This window comes from Python bivittatus, unplaced genomic scaffold (genome assembly GCF_059951505.1).
Source record: "Python bivittatus isolate LINGU-HERP-01145 unplaced genomic scaffold, Pbiv_v1 ctg000560_np1212, whole genome shotgun sequence".
NCBI classification, from domain to species: Eukaryota; Metazoa; Chordata; class Lepidosauria; order Squamata; family Pythonidae; genus Python; species Python bivittatus.
In genome coordinates, this window is record NW_028277083.1 from 8,907,225 (window position 1) to 8,932,218 (window position 24,994).

At 35.8% G+C, this 24,994-nt stretch overlaps 1 protein-coding gene across 2 annotated transcripts in view; it reads right to left on the bottom strand.

The window, feature by feature from the left end:
- Positions 1-24,994, bottom strand: part of MRTFB (myocardin related transcription factor B) — a 79,781-nt gene that overhangs the window by 53,912 nt on the left and 875 nt on the right. Inside the window, exons 2-3 of one of the 2 annotated variants that reach the window (XM_015887759.3) lie at positions 17,469-17,530; positions 4,743-4,909 (exon numbers count right to left, since the gene is read on the bottom strand). In XM_015887759.3, the coding sequence (XP_015743245.2) occupies positions 4,743-4,896 (154 nt within the window). In that variant the 5' untranslated portion in view covers positions 4,897-4,909; positions 17,469-17,530. The remainder of the gene's footprint in view (positions 1-4,742; positions 4,910-17,468; positions 17,531-24,994) is intronic. The other variant, XM_025165476.2, reaches the window with a different exon arrangement.

The following is a 24,994-nucleotide window of genomic DNA, read 5'->3' on the forward strand; positions in this document are numbered from 1 at the left end:
CATACCAAGGGATACCATTTTTCCATTTAATTTTACATTCTAAGGGGGGAAAAAAACCCTACAAAATCGGAGCAGCCTTCACAAAAGCACTTTGTTTCTATCCTTTAAAAAAAATTATACATAATTTTGATTTTCAAAATAAAAAAATATTGACCAAGGGAATAAAGAATTGGTCAAATCCATACTAACACCCCATCTAAACGCATGATGCGCAATCAAAAGGATGATGTTCCTTGTGACTTACTAATGAAATACAGCATTAAAATATTCCTTTTAAGGGCAAAATTAAAATATACTTACTATATGTAAAGTGTCTGATTGCATTTAATGTTTGGCTTGTTGTTGCTTTCAACAGTGGGCAGAAGTAGCCCAAATCAGACCTGTATTGTGGGCAGGAGAAGGAAAAGTAACCAACCTACCTACCTACCTCTCTCTCTCTCTCTCTCTCTCTCTCTCTCTCTCTCTCTCACACACACACACACACACACACACACACACACACAGCTCTTGTTTAAAATCCTCCCTGTGGGCTATCTGCCCTAAGGAGGATGATATTCCAATGACCCCATGGTATGAGAACAAACATCTAAAAAATCCACCGCCACTCTCACATTGATGTCTCATTTAAATGGGCTTTCCCCATAAGTGTTTTACAAACGACACATCTTACATATGCTTACTGAACATAATGTGAAGCTTTCCCCTTCCCCAAATCATAAATACCCAGGAATCTTCATGACAATTTTATTCACAGCACTATTTTATTTTATTTGTGCATTTTATTTACTGCCTCAATTGAATATATTATTTTACATATGGTGCAATGCATTCCACATGAAGGAAAAAAAATCCAAATCATTCCAAATCAAGTTCTTTCCTGTTCCTGTTTTCCTTTAGGTCATTTTTAGGATATTAGCATCATGGCCGTGCTAAGTCATTTTAACGAAACGTTTGAAACCTCATTCACCCAAGGAGAATCACTACTTTCAAGACTTTTTTTTTTTAAATTTCAGGAAAACAAACATCCTGAATTCAGTGGTTCCCTTTGGGGAAATGTTCCTTTTTTTTTGTAACTTTCAGTAAATGCTAAATTAATTTCCAAATAAACAATGTCTTTATCCACAAAAAATGTCTGGAAACTTACATTAAGATTAAATATCAATATCTGTATAAAAGTTTTCTTACATTTTTTGCTGTTAAAATTTAGACATTAACTGCATTTCTAGTTGTTCTGTTAAAGAAAGTGGACAGAGTCCCTAATAAATCTCACTAAAAGTGACAGAGATTTAGTTTAAATGTTTACCAAATGGAATGACTCTACAGGAATTCCTTCAAGAAGCCTGTGAAAATGTCAGAAGAAAGTTGACTTTAGAGGTCAGTCCTCTAGAGACCACTGAGGTTTGGCCTGTGGGTCTTTTCACATGCTTTAATATTTGAAATCTGTTCCTTGCAGACACTGACAGATGCCCAGGGAATGCTAGAATGGTGGGAACTGGCAGTGCTGAGAACAATGACAGACTAAATGGGAAATAGTACATACAAAATCTGCCTTCATATTTCTTACAAGCTAAGAGACGTCATTGCTTAGATAAAAGACGCTAGTTGTCAAAATGATTTCACACATCACAATTTCTCCCCTTCAATTTCTACAATATTGGATCCCGAGAAAAAGTGCAGCACTGAAAAAGAACTGACTATTCTATTCTATTCTATTCTATTCTATTCTATTCTATTCTATTCTATTCTATTCTATTCTATTCTATTCTATTCCATTCCATTCCATTCCATTCCATTCCATTCCATTCCATTCCATTCCATTCTCCATTAATTAAAAATTAAAATAGTTCTAAAAACCACAATTTACTGGTCCTCAATGAAATAAAATTTGCATGCAGTGATCCAAAGTTTCACTGTTATTTACCTCATTCAGGTAATAACATAATTTATGTCATTTGCAATAACTACTGCACAAATGACATAATTCCCTACAATAACTTTTTCTTTCTTACAGTGGACATTCCTATATAATAAATATCTCTCACCACCAATTACACAAAGTTTCCCTGCATTATAACAGAGTATTTTTTAAGATACTTCAAATAAATTTCCTGGCAATCCTCTATATTTTCCAAATATTAGCCAATGTAAAACTCCAAATGAAGTGATTAGAGTGGTATGTAAAATTCTAAAACAAAGTTTAGAACAGTATTTTATTTTCATGGAAATGAGACTGAAATTACAAGTCCCTTCAAATTATTTATGTAACAACCCCTGGGAAGAAAAAAAGATTATTTTGTTGTGTAGAGCTGAATGCATTTATTACAATTTATTTTCCCTGTTTTTGTGTTGCTTCTTGCAGTTTTTTTTCTGATATTTACAGTGATTTTAATTACACTGTGATTTTGTATTTATATAATGGAAGAGCACTGATCATAAAATGTAGCTTAAAAATAGTAATAATATGACAGATTTAGATTTAAGAGACAGGCTTGCATATCAGGACATCAATTTAGTTGAGACAGTATGTTTTTCTCATTCAAAGACTGTGAGGAGGAACTGTGTCTCAGTGAACTTGGGATTATGAAGGTTAAAAACAGTTATTTTTAAAAATGAAAGCTGGAGAGTAAAGAATTTGAAGAATATCTGTAAGCAAAGTACAAAGTAACTTTCAGAATCAAAATCTCAGATCAGTATTAAAAGCTTTTTGATGAAAGACTCTGGAGGAAGACTGATCTTGCCAACAGTTGATTTGAACTCTACATAAAACAACAACTAGCTTAGAGGCCAGAAAAAGTCATACTTCCTTTTAGACCACTTCTAATTTGTGTGGAATTCCCTATGGGCTTTGGATACATTAACATACTGCACTTCCTAAGCTCATGCTGAGAAAATAAATGAACTTTAAACATGTGTTTTCATGACAGAAACAAGTCAATGCCTCATGACACATTGAATTCCAGTAGACGAGATATACAACACTGTTTTTAAACTCTACATTTCAAACTAAAGCAGCAATGGAAAAATACATTATCTGTATTTTTGGATATTTAGAAATGTATCGAACTCCATTAAAGAAGTCCAAAAGATATAGTTGACCAATTAGTTTCTGCAATTATATATTCTGTATTCAAATATGGACAAAAAATTGGTGGGCTCCACACAATATATGTCTGCTACATCTGATACTACAGGATTGTTAAGACATAAAGAGATTCTTGTCAGAACAGATTTCCAGTCAAATAGGAAGACTAAAATGAAAGAAGTAAATATTGAATATACAAAGCTACTTTTTAAAACCTAGAATCTATTACTGTTTGACCTGTATTTTTTAATCAAATAAAAGTTTTGTATACAAGCATCTCCACCAACATTCAGAAGGAATGGTTTGGGGGTCTTTTGTTTTTTCCCCAAAAAACTGTTGATTCTTAATATGAACTGCAAAATCAAGTCACAACAAGCAAAGGATGAATTATCTTTTTCAGGCTGCAAAAAGGATTATAACAAAACCTACTCAAAAACTAGGATAAAAGCTTTTTGGAAAAAATCCAGAGAGTTCAGAATATGTTGCCAATTATATGCTATGAATTCTAAGCATCCATTTTCAAGATCTGAATGGACTTGTTAGAACTTTTTTGCACAAAGCCAACTTCCCTATGCTGAAGAGGACAAGGCCAGAGAATATCAGAAATACTGCAGGTATAGCAAATCGATTCCCTCTTAGCTAGACTTCCAAATAAAGCTACACAAGATGACTGTTTTAATAGTATATTCTCAAGTAAGTACTGACTCCTGTAATTCTAAAAACATATTGTAGAACCGCATTAAGTTTGGTGTTATTAGAGCAGATGAAGATAACCACCTGACCCAGCACGTAATTGTGGTCCCACAATCTGTAAAAGAAGCACTATATCAATGCACTACTATCTGATTTTTATGAAAGGATGAGCCACAGTGACATAGACAACTGTCTCATCATATAAATTTAAACATACATACATACATACATACATACATACATACATACATAAATATTCTCGTGCTGGGCAGGACTGCTACAGAAGCAGGGATTTATGATTCCTCTTTAACACGTCATTTCCAATTCCCTGCAAATATCTCCACAGCTACCTCCATGATATAAAATAAAGGTAATTAAAGAAGCAGAATTAAATTCACTATTAGGAATATGCAAAGCTAGAAAATCTGATGTCATAAGTAGAGATCTCCAAGAATCTTGATATTCCAGAATAAAACAGCTGTTAAGAAGATGTAGGAAATCATTTGACAAGCATGCAATAACAGCAGTAGAAGACCACATGCAAGTGTGTGTTTTCCCAAACAAATGCAAAGAATGAAGACCACACCAAATGGAAACATGTTCAGTTTTCAGACAAGACATGCCCTGATTAAAACCTGGTTTCTTGCCAAAAGAAACAGTAAAGGAAGAGATGAAAACTAACATCAAGTTCTATAAACGCTCAATGAAGCTAACAGTCCAAAACTAGATATTAAAATATATAGAGCAATTATTAGATGAGCATTCATTAGATGAACTTAGTATATTATATAAGCACTGGAAGATCACTGCATCTGGAAATCCAAGTACCTTTGTGAGAAAATAATGTGACCCATTTTGCGACATTACAGAACACTCAGTCACTTATCTTGTAAATAGGCATAAAATGAAAGAGTAGCTTACTTAGACCAAGAAATTAAACTTGGTATCAGCCATATTGTGTACTTACCATTCTTCCTTTCATTGAGAGGAGGTAAATACCGGTTCGGTTGCAAAGAGAGTTCTTGAAATTCATGGGCAACTGCTTCACTATGAGGACTAGGTGCAAGGCGTGATAATAATCCTGAATCATCTTCTGGGTCCACTGCCCCCTTATGTTCCATTGTGTTCAAGCAACTAGAGACATTGACAACAGAAAATGACTTATTGAAAGCAGATTGACAAAGCTGTTCAAAAAGGATTATAAATATTCAACTATTTCACCCAAGTCCAGCAGAAATTCTTCAGTGAAACAGTCAGCACTCTCTGTGACTTGCACCATGTATTCTCCTAATCTTATATGCAGATAGTAACTCTGGTTATAAATTCTGTTTCTCTAGCTCCAACAACTTTAGCCACTTAAAAGATTTTTTTGCTTTAAAAATGGCTCTGTTCAGTATGACTAAAATCACATCCTGTAGACTTTAGCCCATGTCGTCCTACCTTCTTGTACAGATGGACAAACTCTACCCTCAAACTCAATTTTTGAGGCTATCAAAGTCCCCTGATGGGTTTTAATTTCTTGGGGTTTATAAAATCTTAATGGGTACAATCAATTTCTGTGATGAACTTATTATCTTTTAATAAAATATGACTTATCTCTTAAAATCAGTTAACTACGATTATTCTTTCACATAGGATTACTGATTATCAGTTAAGCATACCTTCCAATAAGTGAATGGTTTGTTTTCTTGCACTAAACCATGGTCTGCTGAATAAGACATAGTTGGCTGGATTTACACATATTAATGCACTATCAATCATGATATACAAACCAAATCTGAATATACATATTAACCCAATCTAAAACCAAATAAATTATGTGTTGTGTGAATCCTGTTAGCAGGTTACTTCACGTTAGTTCAATGTGCAACATATACAGGCATCGTCTTTCATTTTATATTAGAAAATAATCAACAATACACAAATAGCCAAATAGTGCAGCTGAAAATAAATTGTATTATATTTAGCAATCATCTCTTGATGAATGATACCATATGTATCTACAGGACATCAGTACTATAATTTTTCTTTAGCAGCTTTGTCAGCATACTTCCTCCTCAATCCAGTCAAAGGACCTCCTATAAACATAATACTGATAGTTCAGTTTTGACAGAACATCCAGTTCTTGGCTTTTGCTAAATTTTGACTAATTAAAAACAAACTATGTTGGTATATACAAATAATGCTGAGGTTAGGAATCTGTTGAAAGAATGTGGCTTAGCAAAAAGGGGCCAAATTGTATTGGAATACAAATCCCAGAATCCCTCTGTTACACAGAATTCAAAATGTGCAAAAAAATGAGAGACAAAAATGCTGGTGGGTCATATGTGACATCCACATTTCCTTCATTTGAGGATAAATCATTCAAGTATAGCTTTGATTCTACAGGAAAAATCTTGCCGTACCCAGAAAGCTACAATATACAATAACACAAAATTCTTGTTTCCAAAGTGCCTTGTGTGATGCTAATTGACCTGGTAACTCCAGGTAGATAAATTCATTAAACATTTACTTAAAATAACTAGCTACTTATTTAAAGTAGCTACTGGAACAAACTATGTTGTAAGGAACAACATTGGGCTCTAGGAGATTGGTCAGCCCTTCCTAAGTAACCCATTACCATTATAAATTGATAACACTACATTAAAAACTGATGCCTGAATATCATGTTTTCATTCTCCTTCCCCATTTCCTTTTCCATCTTTGCTATGATTTTTTTTTTTTTTTTAGATTATAGGAAGGCTATCTGGCACTCCTTTTTGGCTAAACCCAAGTATTTAGACATTTAGAAACAAAACAATAAACTAGATTAAGCACTGCTCAAATCTAGATGTTGTGCAGAACAAGGTGGAATTCTTGGTTATGAGAGAAGACCATTAATCTACTGTACTGTTTTAATTACTTCAAGTTTAAACCATGCAGACACCGATTCAGAAACAAAATAAATGTTATATGCAAACATGCAGCCATAATCCTTTTTAAACTTGAGAAATGCCTGGGACAAAGTGACTGAAGAAAAATAAGGAAAGAGAGACTTTACTTACAGGGTATTTTCCTATTCTAAGGAGCTTTCAGAGTGTTTATTTGAACTCGTAAGTGGAATATGATGCAAAGCAATGGCAGATGGAGAAGACACTAAGTGCTTCCCAGTCTGTCCTGCATTATTTCTTTATTCACAATCTAAAGAAAAGGCATCAGACTATAGTTACTAGACTTGGCACATTTAATTTCATTTTCAGGGAAAGAGTTTGCTGGGTGGCAATCCCGTTTGTAAGCTAATATGTGAGTTACAGAATCCCCAAACAAACCACTTTTTTAAAGATATCATAGTCTGGTACATTGACAAGGTTGTCACCAACAGCCTATTTAACTATGGACCTGACATCAAATACATTTCTCCAGGGACACAAGAGATGCTAATGTTAACTAATCAGCTAGAAATAACATAAATTAATTACATAGATTATTACAACAGAAGAGGGATGAAGACAAGGAATAAATATTTTATTTGACAATATTCAAGCTTCATGGATAAACCCCAGTTACAGCAAAAAGACTGGGATAGAAATTCTGATTGCTTTAGAGTTTCAGAACCACAATTTTTTAAAAAAAACAGGGTTATCCAAATATTTCACAGTGGTCACATTCAATAAAATGGAAAGCTGAAAAGCCAAAATAACCCAATTTGAAGTTAGCTTACAACTCTTAGCTTGTTTAGACACACTGATCCAAAATTCTCAGTTCACAAGCAACTGGAAAGTAGGTTTAAGTGCTGAATCCTGGACTGTTTGCTCTTGAGCAAGGCAACAGCAAAATGGAAGGAGAGCGCAAACACTGTACATAATACTGACAGATATCCTAACTAATCAGACCTGTGGTGGAAGTTTAGCATGACGGGTGAACCAGTTCACAGTAACTCTGGTATTATTACTGCTAAACCTACCATGTGCCAGAGAGGATATCTTATTACTATCTTCACACAACTCCTGGTTTTGAAACCTAACTCTCTTTCGAAACTGCTATTCAGCTGTTAAAGTTATTCATATAACCAACATGTTCACTGCAAAAAACCCAAAAAACCTTTATGTCCCCAGTGCAATATTTTAGCTATATGCTCTTTTTCATAAAGACAGGACCTTTTAAATTCTTACATAATTTCTCAAAGCATGTACTAAGATAAAGTAAAATGGTACTCATGGTAGATTGTGGGCGTACTGTTTGCTAAGCTTTTCTCTTTTTATATCTATGATTCACTCCTCTTCTGAAGTGTTTTTCATTTTCCAGCCTTCCTTACCCTCTACTCTTCTGTGAAGAGTTCTTTTTATTCCTTCTATTCACTGATTACCAATCACTTTCAAATATACTACCATGGCCTTGATGTGCTCCTCTGAGCACTCTGACATCAGACCATTCTGCTTTACCTTATGAATGCCTTATCCAATATGCTTCCAGCATTTTCTTCGCTGGACTTACTGCAAGCCATTTTGTTGGATTCTGTGGGTGAAATGGAGGGTTTGAGGAGGATGGCAGATTTCAGAACCCAGAATATTCCTGCATTTCAAAACTGTACATTTTTGTAGCTTATAAATAGCCAAAAGTTCCTCTTAAACATAGGCACTGGATTTACATATAGAGAAAAGAAACATTAAAACACGATTTTGGAATTTAACCAAATGTACAATAATATGCAGTTGTTCACTGCTTAATAATTAGCTTTTTATATTCCTCTCGTCAGCCCCATTTTATGTCATTATACATTCTCCTAAGCACCCACACTCATTCAAACAGATAACTCATTAGTAGAGCCATTTCAGAGCAGAATCCCTATTAAAATTCGAAGATAAATGTAAATTGCTATCTTGGTAGCTTCACCATCTTATCCATCATAAAGATGTTCTTTTTAATTGCACAAACTCATATGAGTCTACATTCTATTAAAACTATTGGGGTTCAAGAAATCTATCTGATATCAAATCAACAGTGCTACACGTTTGCCACCATTTGAAATTGAATTGAATAAAGTGAATAAGCTAGAACCATTTCAAAAAGGCAAATTAGCCTCTTGCTTTGAAATTCCAAACTTCCTCTGACTGAAGTGCTTAATTGTATGATATAACTCATGTTTTAACTGCTATCTTTACTATATTTCTTATGTAAAGAGGCCCACTTATTGAAATACGCAAATGAAGGCATTGAAATATGGTACCTAGCAACAGTTGCTTCCAATTCTCATTACTATGGTTACATGCAATATAAAAAGAATCATTATTAGAGAAAAGTAAATTGTATGAATAAGAAAAAGATTAAGCAAACGAACTGTTTAGAAACTAGCATTACATTAGATATACACAGAACAGGACAACTGTTACAAAGAGAATGTGAAAATTTAGCTGGTCAAGGAGGGGAGCAATTATTAAGCTGCACATCCTAAAATATCTCCAATGCAGAACTGGACACTCTTGCAAATTCCAAACAAACCAAAATTCAACAGCAAGTTTTCAGTCCTCATGCACAGAATTAGAAAAATATTCAGGCACCGAGTTAACTTTTTTAGGAGCCACCAACAAAAAGATTTTAAGGTGCCAACCCAGGAAAAAAATGAATTACGGTATTTTCCTAACTCAAGGAACAGATATGTGGCTATCAGGTAGCTGGGGTTTTCAATCCCACTTTTAAAAAAGTACAAGACTTTCCATATCTAAAATTTAATGCAGCACATATTCCACGAGGTTTACTCTTCCAAGTATCTAATTTCCTCTTTGATAAATTCTAATTCTACAAACTAAGCAAAGCATGCTAGGTAAAAGGATGTCCTAAAAATTGTTTGCACACAATTAAGTTAAATAAACTCTACTCCACAAAACTTCTCATTAAACTGCTACATGTAGCCTTTTTGAGTATACATAATAAACAGCTCCCCTGGAAATAGATAGAAGGGGAAAAAAATACTAAACATCATTATCTCTCAGAGACATTTTGCAGCATTCCAAACCTGTTTAACCAGAGAAAAATATTACACAACCCACCTTTTTCTTAAGGTAGGTACTGTAGAAATAACGGACAATGGCTCAGGTCAAACGCTAATGACAAGCCATTAGCAGCAAACACAAGACCTTAAGAGGAGCTCTTTTGGATCAGGTGAAGATCTCTCTAGTCCAGCATTCTGTACCACACAGTAACAACCAGATGTTCCTAGAAGGTCACAAGCAGGTCATAGCTTTCTTTATAATTGTTCCTTAGCAACTATTATCTAGGATTTGCTTCTTTTGTTTCTGAAAGTAGCATTCAGACCTCAAAACTAGCAGCCATCATTAAACCTCTCCATGTAAATGTATGGCCATCACCATACATTAATAGCAATCATCAGGCTGAAGGGTCCCCTGCCCATTCATTCCAGTTCAAAGCATGTAGACACTTATCTGTCTGGTCTCCAAGCCAATCTTTTATTTTATTCAAAATGTATTTCAACCCATGGCTAACAAGGACTCAAGATATCACACCATTGTTTACTACACCTCAACTGCACTAACGAAGAAGACTGTAAAAATAACCAAGTGTTTTGCTTTGCTAAGGAAGTAACAGTCTGAGTGATTAACATGAACTACACCAAGTGGTGTTTAATTAACAAGGGGGTGTAACCTCTTCCATTACATTGGGATAAACTTAAATTTCAAAAATCCGTGTTCTCTTACAATATTTTCCCGTTTACATTTAGAATTGTCTATACTGCTGCCGAGCCGCCTGGATTCTCCTACTGCTGGACATTTGCTGTTTAAGTTTATTTATGATTTCACTGTTATGCTTAGCTAGCCAGATATTTCCATTTAAGAGCAACTTGCAGGTGTTGCTCTATTGATTCATATCCAGCAAGCTCTTAAACCAAACAAAGTGAGGAAAACATTAGAATCAAACTATGGAGGAAGGAAGTTCAGGTTTGTTTCCTATGTGTACAACAAGCACATTTCCAGCTGCTTTTTGAGCAAGTCTATTCTACAGTGGAAATTTTATCAACAATATTTATTCTAAAAGAATGAACCCACCTTATTTCAACCTCAAAGACATAAGCACATTTTGTGCATGGTGATATACAGGAAAGCAAATATTTATCTAGATTAGAAGTAATTTCCCAGTAACCAAACTCCCCCATAGTCTTTACAATTCTGAGCTAGCTCAAGCTTCAGAGGATATCCCTGGTCTCAATTCCCCGTAGCTGCTACAGCAACCCTTCATTTGAATTCTAAAATTCCACCTCCAACTGAGATACTACAGTTCTATAGCTTGCCCAGCGCAAGCTTTGTGGAATTCACTGGGAAAATCAACCGTGGCTCCTCTGATTCAATCAAGCGCTTCCAGTATCAACAGTAGTAGTTTTCCTCCCCACAATGGCATTCAATGAGAAAAGGAGACTCTGCTCTCTGCCCCACCCTTATGACACAAACAGTGTGTATTTTGGGTTCAAGGCATGAACAGAACAAACACCTACAATGAAAGTTGGAAGGAAGCAAAGGAGTTCTTGGGTAAAAGAGAAGATTTGTAGGACGATGCCCTGTTCTCTATCACCATTTCTTGAGAGCATCTGTGCAAAGCATTCATCCACATCGGTTTGCAGTTACTGAGGAAGAAGTACTTTTCTTTTAATTAATGAAGTGCTGCCTCTATAGGATTATTTACTCTTGCACCCCCGTGTCCTCAAAATGGCTCTTTAGCATATCAATACATTACTTACCTATTATATTAACAGAGGGCATGATTAACCACAGAACACGCTTCCCACACATTTTCATCATTGTGATTTATACCACTGTAATTACTTTCAGTTTGCAACAGATGCATGCCCTAAGAATCTGCTTCCTTGGAAACTGATCGCATTACTTATTGCAATATTAGAAACTACTATTCAAAATTAACAATTAAAGTTAACATTTAATCTTGAATATTTATTTTGAATTTCTCACCTTCTATTCCTTATACAACTTCATTTTTTCTCAATTCTTAGTTAGAACACACACCTACACTACAAGCAGCATTCACAGACTTTATAACACCAGCTCTTACACCATCTTCCTCTTCTGCTGTCATCAAAAACAAAAGCCTGAATCTTTCTTTATCAAGTATATTTATATGATTGCCATTCTCACTGGACTATGGTACTCGATTAACTACATTCATCTGTTCACTAGCTGCAACGTGAAACAGATTTTTGAATCCCAAGAACCAAAGCTGTTAATTATAGAAGCCATTTTAGTTGATCAGAAGTGATATAACGGCTGCACAGAGCAACTAAGCTCACACTTAACTATAATTTCAACAATTATTACTACCAAATTCTAAAGAGGCATAAAGAAACATTTGTATATGTTTCAATTAAGATCCTTTCCTAGGTCTAATACTGATTTGACAAAATTTCTTGCACATGAACTCCACTAATAACTAGTGGCATGATCCACAGACTAGTTACACCATGGCTACCTATCATGAGTGAGAATGACAGGAGTAATCCCTACTTATTCAGGAAGCTCACTTGGTGATTTTAGATTAACCATTGTCTTACAAGGCAGTTGAGGTCATTAAATATGGGAGAGGAGGAGCAGAGGAACCCTTGATTTTATTAAAAGTATGTACTACATAAAACAAAATCTGTGACTTTCTGCAAAGACATAAGCAGTATGACTCCTTTCAGAACTGATTCTGTGATAACAAAGCCACATAACAACAAATGAAAAAGTTGCATCTCAAGCAATTTAAAAAGGGGAGGAAACAAACCATGCCATGCCCTCACGGCACTATCTTAAAGCTGCTTCTATGTTGAAACTAGCCAATGTATGTTGCACGTGATTTTTTTTTCATATGGTGTTTTATTCTAGGCATGCCGATGTGCTCTGTGAAAAGGAGTAGTGGTGGTGGTGATTATTATTCTTGTCTCTTCATAATTTAATTTCTCTCTCAATATTGAAATATTACTAAGAACATTAAAAACCAGAACAACAAAACACAATGAATATGTAACACAGAAAAACAAATAAAATGTAAAAGTTACTACTATCATACTGTAGTCACTACAAATCTAAGAATACTGGCAAGAAGGAATGGCACCAAACTGTCAGACATGCCTCTCTAGGGTGGACATTCCATAAGCTGAGGACCCACAACTAAGAAGAACCTCTTCATTGAAGCTACTTGTCTTACTTCACTTGGCAGAGGCACCTGAGTTCCCCAAAGATGACCAAAGTGCTTAAAATAACATTGCTAATGGCTTGCATTAGATAAATAGTGGTGATACATCACTTGCTTCTCTTGAATTAGGGAACTCTAAAAATTTTGCAGGGGAGGGGATGTTTAGATCCCTTGCACCTAAATAATTACCACATACTCTCTGATAATCCTAGGCATTATCAAGCAGATGGTGGCCACACAGCACTATGGACTTCTGGAAGATGCAGATTAAGGTGATCCAGTTCAAACTGGCCTCAAACTTGTTTTCAGACTGAAAGTATCCTGCTTGGCTTAAATTATTACTTACTGCCAGGAGATATACAAGGAAGTATAATGCTTCTGATTCTCCAGAACATCTCAGCTACTTTCCGTGCTATTGACTGTGATACCATGTCCTATGGTAGAGCTGGAAGTAGGAAGCACTTTATTTTAATGATTCTGCTCCTATTTCTCAGGCAGATGTCAACAGTTACTGCTGGAAGCTTGCTGCTCAATCCTATGAGATTTATGTTATCCCTTATGCTTTATCACACCTACATACCATTTCAGAGACAATTAGTCTAACAATCTGAAAACTTAGCTCTGTTTCTGGTTTTCAATAAAATAGAGGAAATACTGAAATCAGCACCAAGTAGATAAGGGTGAATAAGTTGAAGCTCAATCCTCTCAAGATGACTGAGAGAATTCATAACTTGAGTTTCCCCTGAATGAGCCTGAACTTCAAGTGCGAAGAACGGGATTGGTGGGGTTCTTCTGCATCTGGGCAGGTCTTGGACCTTTAGATGGCTGCTTCAATCAGAAATATTTTCCTGTTTAATGACACATGCTTCTAGAAAACCATGACAAATATCCTACAAGCCTAATAATACTTGTGCTTCATAACCAATAAGAATTATTATAACATGTTCTAATTGGGGCCACATCTGGAGATTCTTCAAAACCTTCTGTTAATTCAACATGGGACAGGTCATGAATTACAAGAAGCAAATCACTAATAGCCTGTAAAATTTGCATTAAGAGAACATGTTTTGGCTTCCAATTTGTTCCAAGCACAAGCCAACTTTCCTTAAAACTTAAATCCCATTTATATTAGAAGAATGTGAGTCTTACAATAAGGAGGGTTCTTTTTTGCAGGAAAATGTCCTTGTGAAAAATGTAGCTCAGGATAACTAGCTTTTTTAATCTGACTGGTAAAAATAAAACTTTTGTTAAATATGATGTTAATTTACAGGTCACATTTCTGCAGAATATTCTAAACTCCGTATCTGATTTTATATTTTAAACTAATGTGTTACATTTTAATATGGTGTTAATTGCCTTCAGGTTTTGCAGAATCCATACAAATAAGGCAGTCATTTTAAAAAGTTAAGTAAAATTCCCGATACTTATAATGGTCTATTAGAAATGTAATTTCAAAACAGACGCCCCTTTTATTAGGCTCTGCAAATAATCTGTTGATCCCAGTAAAACTATATACTACTGTTGCTAAATAAAATATTTTATGTTTGTGATAAAATAAAATCTTAGGTTTTTTTCCCAAGCGTGGGGGACTTGGAGATTTTTAAACAAGAATTACATAACGATGAAGCTATTTCTGGCTCTCCCTTGAGTCTCTGAATGTAACAGCTCTTGTGCCGATTAAGAGGATGGAGAGAAGAGGCTCTTGCCCAAGTGCCAGAGGCTTGATCCAACACTACAAGCAAACGTTTTATTTAGCGATAGAAGAATTACAAGAGCCAAGTACAAATCCACTTACATGAGCTACTGTCTGTCCATAATATCCCCTGCTCCCTATGTGGATGCTTGTTGCAGGAATAAGGTACACAGTTATTAAATCAGAAAGGCAAATATGCTTTTATCACCCCTATTTTCTCTCTAATTTTTATAAATCTTCAGCTAGTCCTTAATACATTCTCTCTTATGTACTGTGTCCATTACTACATGTTGTAAGCTTGTATAAGACCTGGATAGTTAAAAATCTAGTGAGAGGTGTTTTCCACTTATAAAAATGTACATTTTGATTATATTTTCACACAAATGATATTTATTCATGATAAAGCAACATAAATTATTTTAAAGCTTTTAAATTATTGGATGTAATCAAATTCAATAATTAAATTATTGAAACCTTTTATTCCTCTGGTCAAACTTATGTAAACACAGCTGAAAGAGAGGTGATTAAATAACCAACAAAAATGTTAAGAACATTCTCCACACAAATATTAAGCCTCTCATGGGCATCACGCTATCAGTTTCTATCTCTAATTCACTGTAAAAAGATGGGATGAAGATTTTATCCTTAAAGCCAAAAAGAAAATCTCTAATTACCAATCCTTGTCTCTGAAAAATCCAGTTAAATCTCAGAGCTAACACTGCTATAATTTCTAAATTGTTATACATGGAATTAGATTTCATTCACTACCCAAAGTTTAATCTGGGGCTAGAACTGTCATCTTGACTGTTGACTACCACTATTATCACATGGATCAATATGCCCTTCTCACAGAAGCTCTCAGAGCAAAATGTCCTATGAACAAAATAAGAGAGGGGAGAATCATCAACCATATATTTCATTCCCCTGAACAGATCATTTCCATTATAGATGGCTGTTAAGGGAACATTCATGGTTTATCTTGTTCCTCCGCCCCCAAGTCCCTTTTTTCTTTTGGATTCCAAACCTGGTAAAAAGGAATGATGATGATAATGATGTAACTTAATGACAGAAAAAAATTAGACTAAAGTTTCAATAAAAAATACACAGAAAACAATACAAGATGTCATTTGACATAACTGCATCAGAATATTATATTTTAATGCCAAAATAATAAAATCTGTATGTGCCCATCTCTCCTCCCTCTCTCACACATAATAAAAAGAAACCAATGTGTGAAATAGAACTCCCACATGAATTTATCTTTCCTCTGCTTATTGTGTTACCAACTTGATCTTTCAAACATTTATTCTGAAGAACAGTATTTATTCTCAGCATTAACTTTATCATCCTTATAAACAGATTCTGTATAAACTATAAGAGGTGTTTCAAACACTTCATCTACAATATAATACCCACATAAAAATGGTTCCCTTCATGATGGCAGAAACTCTTCTAATACAGCTCCACATAAATGCAGAAGGAAACAAAGCACCTTTCTATATAAAACAGTATGTTTTGGTCGATGCTATTCCACAACGTGAGCTAGGTGCAAGCCTAAGATCAATGATACCAAATCACTAAATCTTTTCCTCTACTGTATTTATCTCATGATATACTGCACCATTCTAATGAATGCATGAATTATGTACTGCTTCCACAGATTTTCAAAAAAAAATGGTCCCGTAAAATAAGGCAAATAGAGTTTTATTTCCTAAGCATGATAAGTAAACAGGCTTTAGAAATGTAGAGCAAGATGCACTAAAATTGCTGTTCTTAACCTTTATGGGTATGTTTTAAATTCCAAAGAGGTTAGAAGTATATGGAACTTTTGTACTAGGCCAATATAACGTAATGGTATGTGGGAAACACCTTGGGGGAGAGGGCAAAGAGATGCTGCCTAGGGAACAGTCAGATAAGAGATAGCATGGCCCACAGCTGCATAATGGGCAGAGAAAGAGGCTCATAAGGGACCCTCCCTAGCTTCTCAGGCTGTAAAGGAGATTTGTACTTTCAGACTTGCAAGATTCTGTTAATGTAGCCATACAATAAAGTAGAATTGGCTCATTTGGTCATGTTTCCTGTCTGGTCTACCTGGTAAGGCTGACATATAATGACTTTCACACTATCTCACAAACTGTCTTTGAAAATCCCCTCAGCTTCAAACTGGAAGAACTATTGCTTCATCAAAGGTGAGACCTTTGGGTTCATGGAACAAGTTCAATAATTCTTTAGATCCTGATTACTGTAGATTTTTAAAAAATACTTTAATTATATGCTGCATAGGATTATATGACCCTGACCTCATTCCAAAAGTAACAAATCAAAATAATACCACAATAAAAATTAACACAAGCCTATATAGTAAATAAGGAGTTTTTGAAAACTGACTTACAGGCCTTTCCATTCCATGGAACAATGCACTAGAGTGGTTGAAATTTAGAAGACTTCTTTTCTCCGGATCCAATGATCTTCTACATGGTTGAAATGCAAAGGAAGGAATACTCCAATCCTTCTCCCCCCAAAAATGATAACTTATGCCAGTTTGGCCATTTATTCAAACAGATCTTATCAATGTGAACTGAAGAAATCTAACAAGAAAATGAGGATTCTTAGCCATGCAGTTCATTTTACATTTCACTTAAGAATATATAAATAAATAGTGGAAACGGCAGTGCTACCAAGTACGATTCATCCCATGAAGGAATATTATGAATACCTTGAGAAGTGATGAATCAGACAGGTCCACAAATTGAATCTCTCAATTCAGTAATATATCTCAAAAAATATACAGTCCACTAAGGCATGCCAAAACATAAAATCACTTACCTCAGTAATAACCACTTAAAACAGTGTTCCTTACAGTCTGTTTCAACACACTGTCTGTCAATCTGAAAGGTGAAAGATCACAAAAGACAAAATCTAAAATAAACTTTTAACATTTTTTTTCTAAAAAATAACCCTTGCTTCTAGTGCAGGAAGCTATTTTGTATGGCTGAGCTACATTCGGTTTTCCTTTTTAAACTAATACACAGAAAAAACTATTTTAAAAAGATTAGTGAGACCACGTTCAGCTATAACACTAAGGCATGGCATCTAATGATTTAGCTGAATGATGAATGTTAACTAAAATAGATATTTCATAAACTATATGGGATAATTTTATCAGTATTTACACTTTGTCCCTACTACATTATTTTTATTTGGGGCTCAATAATAATAATACCTAGCAGACTTAATAAACCTTTTAAAACAAGACTTTTCAGAAAAATACCTAGGAATGTTTTGAATGTTACAAAAACATTTCCATTGCAGCTATTTTAGCTTCAGTTAAAATGAAAGTAAAATCGTTACTGGAAATATTAGACAATTTCATATAGCGTTAATGGCTTTTGTAGCAAAATGTACAACATGAAAAAACAGAGTAGGAACATGTACATTTTGTTCATGAAGCGCAGGGGAGTAGAGCTCTCTGCAGGACTGTCTTATGTCAAACTTCTCTTTCAATATACAAAAATGCACTACATGTAAACCTAACCTTCAAAGCACTTCAATATATAGGGCTTGAGAATGAATATGGGGTCATCTGAGGATATCACTGGTTAGCTTCTTACGGTGGCGGAACATCCATTATTTAGGGTTTTTTTTTTAAATCCAAGTCCAAATATACAGGCTGCAAAGAGCACTACATATTTTAGGTCCTTATATATTTTTCAATTCTATATAATATAATATAATATAATATAATATAATATAATATAATATAATATAATATAATATAATATAAACAAATAAATAAGATCAGAAGAATACTTTAGTTGTTATCATTCTTGTTCACATGTGTATACAACCATATACTGCTTATATAATTATCTGATTAGTGCAGTGCTTCTCAACCTTGGCAACTTTAAGATATGTGGACTTCAACTCCCAGAATTCCCCAGCCAGCCATGGGAATTCTGGGAGTTGGTCCACATATCTTAAAGTTGCTAAGGTTGAGAAACACTGGATTAGTGCACATATATTTCCCAGCTTTTCAGTGGCTGTACCACAACAGAAAGAATCCTACTCTTCCTATGGTGAAACCTTGCCTTCTCTAACAACTTTTTTAGTCCAACAGGCTCAAACAGGACAAATGTTTCACTTGTGAAAAACCCCACCTGAAGTATAAGTATATAGCCTACTGGACTCCCCCACAATTCAGGACTTAGACATCCTTTATTTCTCCCTGTGCACAGAAGTTCACAGATATCAGGGAGGAATAAAGTCATGTTCAGAATGTTGTTAAACTGAACAGCACACAGAAAAATCTCTGAATTCCTAGTCGAAATCAGTAAGGGACTGAAGTCTCCTCCAGAATTAGATTATATGATATCCAGATCTAAGCTGTACGTTGAATGAGCTCTGACATTATGTTTTGAATGGAAGTCATATAAGAAGCCTCATTCTCTGTTTTAGCCAACACATGAAACTGAACAAATCCCAAATAAATCCTGATTACAAATTGATCAGTTTAAAACAATCCTATGGAGTGTTACATCATTAGGCAGCAGTGCTGTGCTAAAACATGTAATTTAAGTTTACGTTATTTAACTTAATATTTTAGTAAGGTATTTGTTCTGAATGGGAAAGGAATCCAAACAGAACAGCTATAGCAACCTTGATATAATCAGTAGAGAACATATTCCCACAACTGGCAATAACAGTATATCATGACTGACCAACTTGTATTACTAAAAACAGCACATGCCCTTCTGATATAACGAAATTACTCATGCACAAATAGGCTCAGCATGGAGCAATCTTTTATATTTTTATTCAATACCACAAAACTACAGTTGAATTACAGGTTTGTTTGAAGAAAAATCCACTTGGATTGGACTTATTCTCTACTACTCCAGAGGGCAGGATGAGAAGCAAAGGGTTAAAATTACAAGAAAGGAGGTTCAGGCTAGCTATCACACAGAACTCCCTGACTATATCAGCTATCAAGGCGTTGGAACAGGCTACCACATGAAAGGTATGTTCTTCTTCAGTGGAAGTCTTCAAACAGGCCAGCTCTGATGCAGCGTTTCTTAAACATTTTTCTCTCAGGACCCTTCCCACTTTTAAAAATTATGGAGGACTTTTTGTTTGTATAGATTATATTTATCAATATTCACCATATTAAAAATTAAAACCAATGCATTCACTGCCATTACCACTTCTCACAATGGTTTAATGGGATTTTAATATTGCATCATTTTTCAACATAGGCTGGCAAATAATTTTGATTTCACAGACCTCTGAGAGGGTCTTGGGGGACTCCCAGGGGTCCTAGGACCACACTTTAAGAAACATTGCTCTAATGGATCCTGTACTGAGCCGGGGGTTAAACTAGATGTCCTGGTGGGGCATATTCAAACTCTATGATTCTATGATCCTCTGAATCTTGAAAACATCTCAAAATTTTAAATGTATACATCTTGAGAAAATGCCTTTTAAAAAGAAAAACCTGATAAAGAATATATTCCAGTCAGAAGAATATTAATTGCAAATAAAATTAAACAGCTGTATTCCACAAAGAGACTCCCTGGTCATTCAATATCACCATACATGACAAAACAGGCCAATGCTAATAATACTCTTAACCACATGTACGTGTGAAACATGAAGGTATAACGCTCTGTGGGCTGTAATAAGATCCCAGCTATGTACAGCGTCCAAACAGAACATTTCAGAAGAATCCTCAGTAATGGAGATGGGGTTGGGGGAAAAAGGAGCCAAAGAACTGCATTAGGGGACTGCTGTATCCAAGGTCCTACCAGTATAGGAGAACAGGTGGGGGATCAGTTTTTATGCCCCTTTCTCTGCTATATTTCTGTTTTTAGAATTCCCTTCCGCCCACCCCCAGGAAAAGAATTGAACAAGTTAGAACAGAATTTCAGGCTACTACAACTAAGAAACTCAGCCTTGGGTTTTCAGAGCAGCAAGAGGGTTTTGCATTTAGAAGATTCAAAGTCACCACTGATAAAGTCCAAGAATGCCACATAGATCCTGACCGCAAACAGAAATACTCCTACATTCACCGAGTTTTCTGCAAACTTACTAGACTTTCAGCAGTGGTTAAATTGCTTTTAGTCCACATAAAAAACTGCAGGAGGGCATTTACTTGATAGGATACCACATGAAAAGATTTTGCATTCAAGTATTTTGCACTCTTTTGCCGTGTAGAAATGTTCAGTCATTTATGCACCCAACTGCAATTTAAAGTGGTACAGCTCAGACATGAGCTTACCACCTGATCCATTACTTTTACAAGGAGATCCCCACCATCACATTTTAAAGGGACTAGTAACAATAATGGATTCCGAGAACAGCACAAGGCAAACCACCCTCCTACATGAAGATGATACTCCTGTATCAACAAAAAAGGATTCAGTCAAGCAGCAAACTACAGTATTGAACAAGAACAGAACTGGATGTTCAGTATTCAAACAAAGCAAATATACCATATATCTTTAAAATCTGTTTGAGAAACCTTCAGTGAGACTTGAATAACAATATACAAGATAAAAGAAGTCACCGGGTTGCAGAGTAACCTGATGATTTCAGGCCAGTCACTCTTCCAAGGTATTAGGAGTAAATGGACATACTCTACTATACTGTACTTGGTATGGTATTTTTGTTCGGTAGTGCTTATAATCTAACCACAGTACAAGACCTATTTTTCCTCCACAATGATAACCCTCTGCTCAGGTTGAAAGAGAGTGATTGGCTCAAACACAGTTACTGTTATTACTTAATCATCACCATCATCATCCCAGAAGAAGACAACTTCTGCCAAGAAAGCTACACAGAAGTGTCCATTGTAGCTACCAAGACTTCAAGTCAAGTGAGGTTTTACCTTTCCATAATAGCTCTTCATTGCCTTCCTACTGACAAGAACATTATGTGTCATGTTAGCACCCCACTTTGGCTACCAAGAAGATATAAAAAAGCTTTTAATAGTTAGCATACCAAAATCCCAAGACACTGGTCTTTTTATTACTGTTCGCTTCATGAGAATTGGCATCCTTTTTAAAATCTGTCATATATTGCATAATAAAGTCCTTGCGAATATGGCTATACGCTATTTATCTCACTAATTTCTTCCAATCTTGTCTGAAATGAAGCCACGACTATGTTGCAAGCTCATCTCAAAATGTCCCCCCTTTGTTGTTCCATATAAAAAAGCTGATTTTGTGCAAAAACACTTTAGTGAACAGGTGTAACCTCACAAATCTGGAATGATTTCAGAAACAAAGTGTCCTCAGTAGAAAAACAGAAGCAGAAACCATAAAAACTTGTAGCATGAAAGGGAGTGTGTATGAATATTCTGTTACAACTCAAAACTACAGTACTGTAATAGTAAACCACAGATTTGGAAAGGTACTATCAATACATTTCCAGCATAGAAAATTAGCAGTGCCAAGGAAACTGTTAGGAAAATAACTAGGTTTTCCAGTAAATTTATGGCAAAGATCCCTAAGATCAGGTTCTTGTACTAAAAGCCTTAAATGGCCTATGTAATTCAAAATTCCAAAGATCTAGGAAACTATGGAGCAGCAATATTAAATAACTAACTGGCAACTATATGGATAGACAAGACTTACAGAAAGAGAACCAACATAACTGCCACTAAGGTTAATCCTGCTCACCAAGAAATGGATGGAAATTAGCAATCTGACAGACATTAGTTGAACTTCCAAAGCGTTAGGGTATTTGACACATAAAATCTCCATTCATAAAATGAGGTGAGCTAAGAGAAGTTCTCTTATGGATCAGTAGCTTAGTAAAAGTTCCGAAAGCAGAGAATAGGAATGAACATTTCTTGCAACTGATAAATATAAATAAAGGGGGATCCCTAAGAACCGGAATCACACAGCGGGCATGTTTTCGATTTGAAAAAGGCAGGGAAGAAGTGCCATGATAAGAGGCATTAAGTTCCGCATAGCACCCATAATCTATTTATTTATTTATTTATTAAATTTATCACCGCCCATCTCCCCCTAATGGGGAGATAAGAAAAAAAATCTTCCGTTTTGCAATATTACAATCTTTTAAAAATTACAAATAGAAGTTATCAAATAAAATATTATAGAAAACAAGAGTTTTAAATATTCAAACCATGAGGGCAACAATAACTACATTTCTTAACAAAAGAAGCCAACCTTAATACTTTTAAAGGTCTGGAATAACTCAATCACACAAAGCTGTAAATTATAGTTACCAAACACAATCTGAACTGCTTAAACTGTTAACATCAGAGATAGTAGCAATAAAGTTACAAATTTTATTTAGCAATCTGTAGATAGTGCAAATACGATCAAATGCATAATAAAAAATGTACCTTTACTACAGATTATATTTTTACAATACAAGCAGATTCATATCTACTCAGAAATAAACTCAAATAGCTTCAGCACGACTTATTTTCTGGTAGTCTTCATAAAAGCCTTCCTCAGAGGCCTTAATTTAAAGGCTGTGTAATAAGTCATGATTTAACCATGTTTGATTGAATAAGTCACAGTTGGCCAGTTTACACAATCTATATCTCTTTGATTACAGGTAGTCCTCGACTTATGGCTGTTGGGACCAGAATTTCTGCTGCTAAGCAATATGGTCATAAAGTGCGACTGCATCGCTTAGCGATGGCAATCCCTGCATTAACCAAATCCCACAGTTGTTAGGCGAGGCAACTTCCTGCCGGTTTCCACAACCAAAGTCAGTGGGGAAAGCAGCAGGAAGTTACAAATCCAGGCTGGCAGGCAAGTAATTGGCTGCTCCTGGGTGGGGGAGGGAGCAAGGGAGTTTGTGAGAGGTATAGCGCAGTTCAGGGAGGGAGCACAAGAGTGTGGCAGGTCAGGGAGGGTGCACGGGGATGCATGAGTGGCCAGCGTGGTGCAAGCAGAAGGGCTGGGGGAGGGTGAACAGATGAGGGAGACTCACCCCAGCAACTTGTGACCTTCTCTGCTGGCTTCCCCACTGACTTTCTGGGGAAGCCAGAAGGGAAGGCTGCAAATGGCAATCACGTGATTGCAGGGTGCTGCAACCAGTTGTAAGTGCAAACCAGTTGCCAAATGCCCAGATCACAATCATGTGACTACAGGGGTGCTGGGACAGCCAGAACTCTGAGGACCGGTCATAACCACCATTCGTTCAGCGCCATTATAACTTTGAATGGTTGCTGAACGAACAGTGGTAGGTCAAGGATTACCTGTACAGTTTAACTTTCATAACCACTGTACCAGTTACCACGAAGCCCAATTAAAGGTTTTGTTGCGTACAGCCCTAAACCACTTGGACTGAATACCTGACAGAACATCCTAACTCTAATAAATCTAATAGAAGAGAATACATGTAGCTCAGGGTTGAACTGTGGAGTCATTCGTGTTCTCTGAGCTTGGCTGTTTTCTTACAGACATTTCAATACCCATCTAGGCTAGAAGGGAATGGGGTTTACTCTGTTTATATACAGTAGCTTGCCCTGTCAGTGTTTGATGGGGGTGTTGTTTTTTCATTGGCAATTCCTAGATTAGGCTGTTGTTCACTGCTTGATTGTTTGTCTGAGTTGGTAGTTCCTTGTTTAGGGTATTGTTTACTGCTCGATTGTTTGTCTGGTGTTAATTTTGGTGTTAATCCCTGCTTATCTGGGTGTTGATTGCTGGCAAGGTGTCCTGGTCTTTTTGTTTCCCTTTCATTGTCTCTTTTGAATAGTGTGTAAATGTTATTTATCTCTATGTGCCTGTTGATGGCTGACTCTAGATCTAATTATAAATAATAATAATAATAATAATAATTATTATTATTATTATTATTTAAAAAATCTAATAGATCTAGAGGATTGCTAATCTCACAAGAGAAAGCCCTGCTGCATGGAGTGAGTTTAGTAGAGGATCAGTTTGTCATTTCTTGTCCGATGGGCCTTCTGTGTGGTGGCCCCTACATTCTGCTATCTGCTGAAAACCCTTTTCTTTACACAGGCCTTCTTTGCACGAATGAATGCATAACTGCTAGGCCCAAGCATTTACCACTAACTGCAACGACACAAAAATGACAAAACGTGTGCCATGATGTCATGACACTAACCGTGCCCTTTCACCCTTGTGTCCCAATCTAATGGCATATCGGAATGACCTTGGGAGACAGGAGGAAGAACCGCAGGCTAGACAACAATCTGAGTTTTCAAAAGTCGCTCGTGACCTGGTTGTGCCAGAGGGGTACTTTCAGACTTGCAAGATTCTGTCAACATAACCTTACAATAAAGATAGAGCTAGTACTCCTGGGTGTGCTTCTTGCCTGGACTACCTCGCAAGGCTGACCCCCAAAGTCTG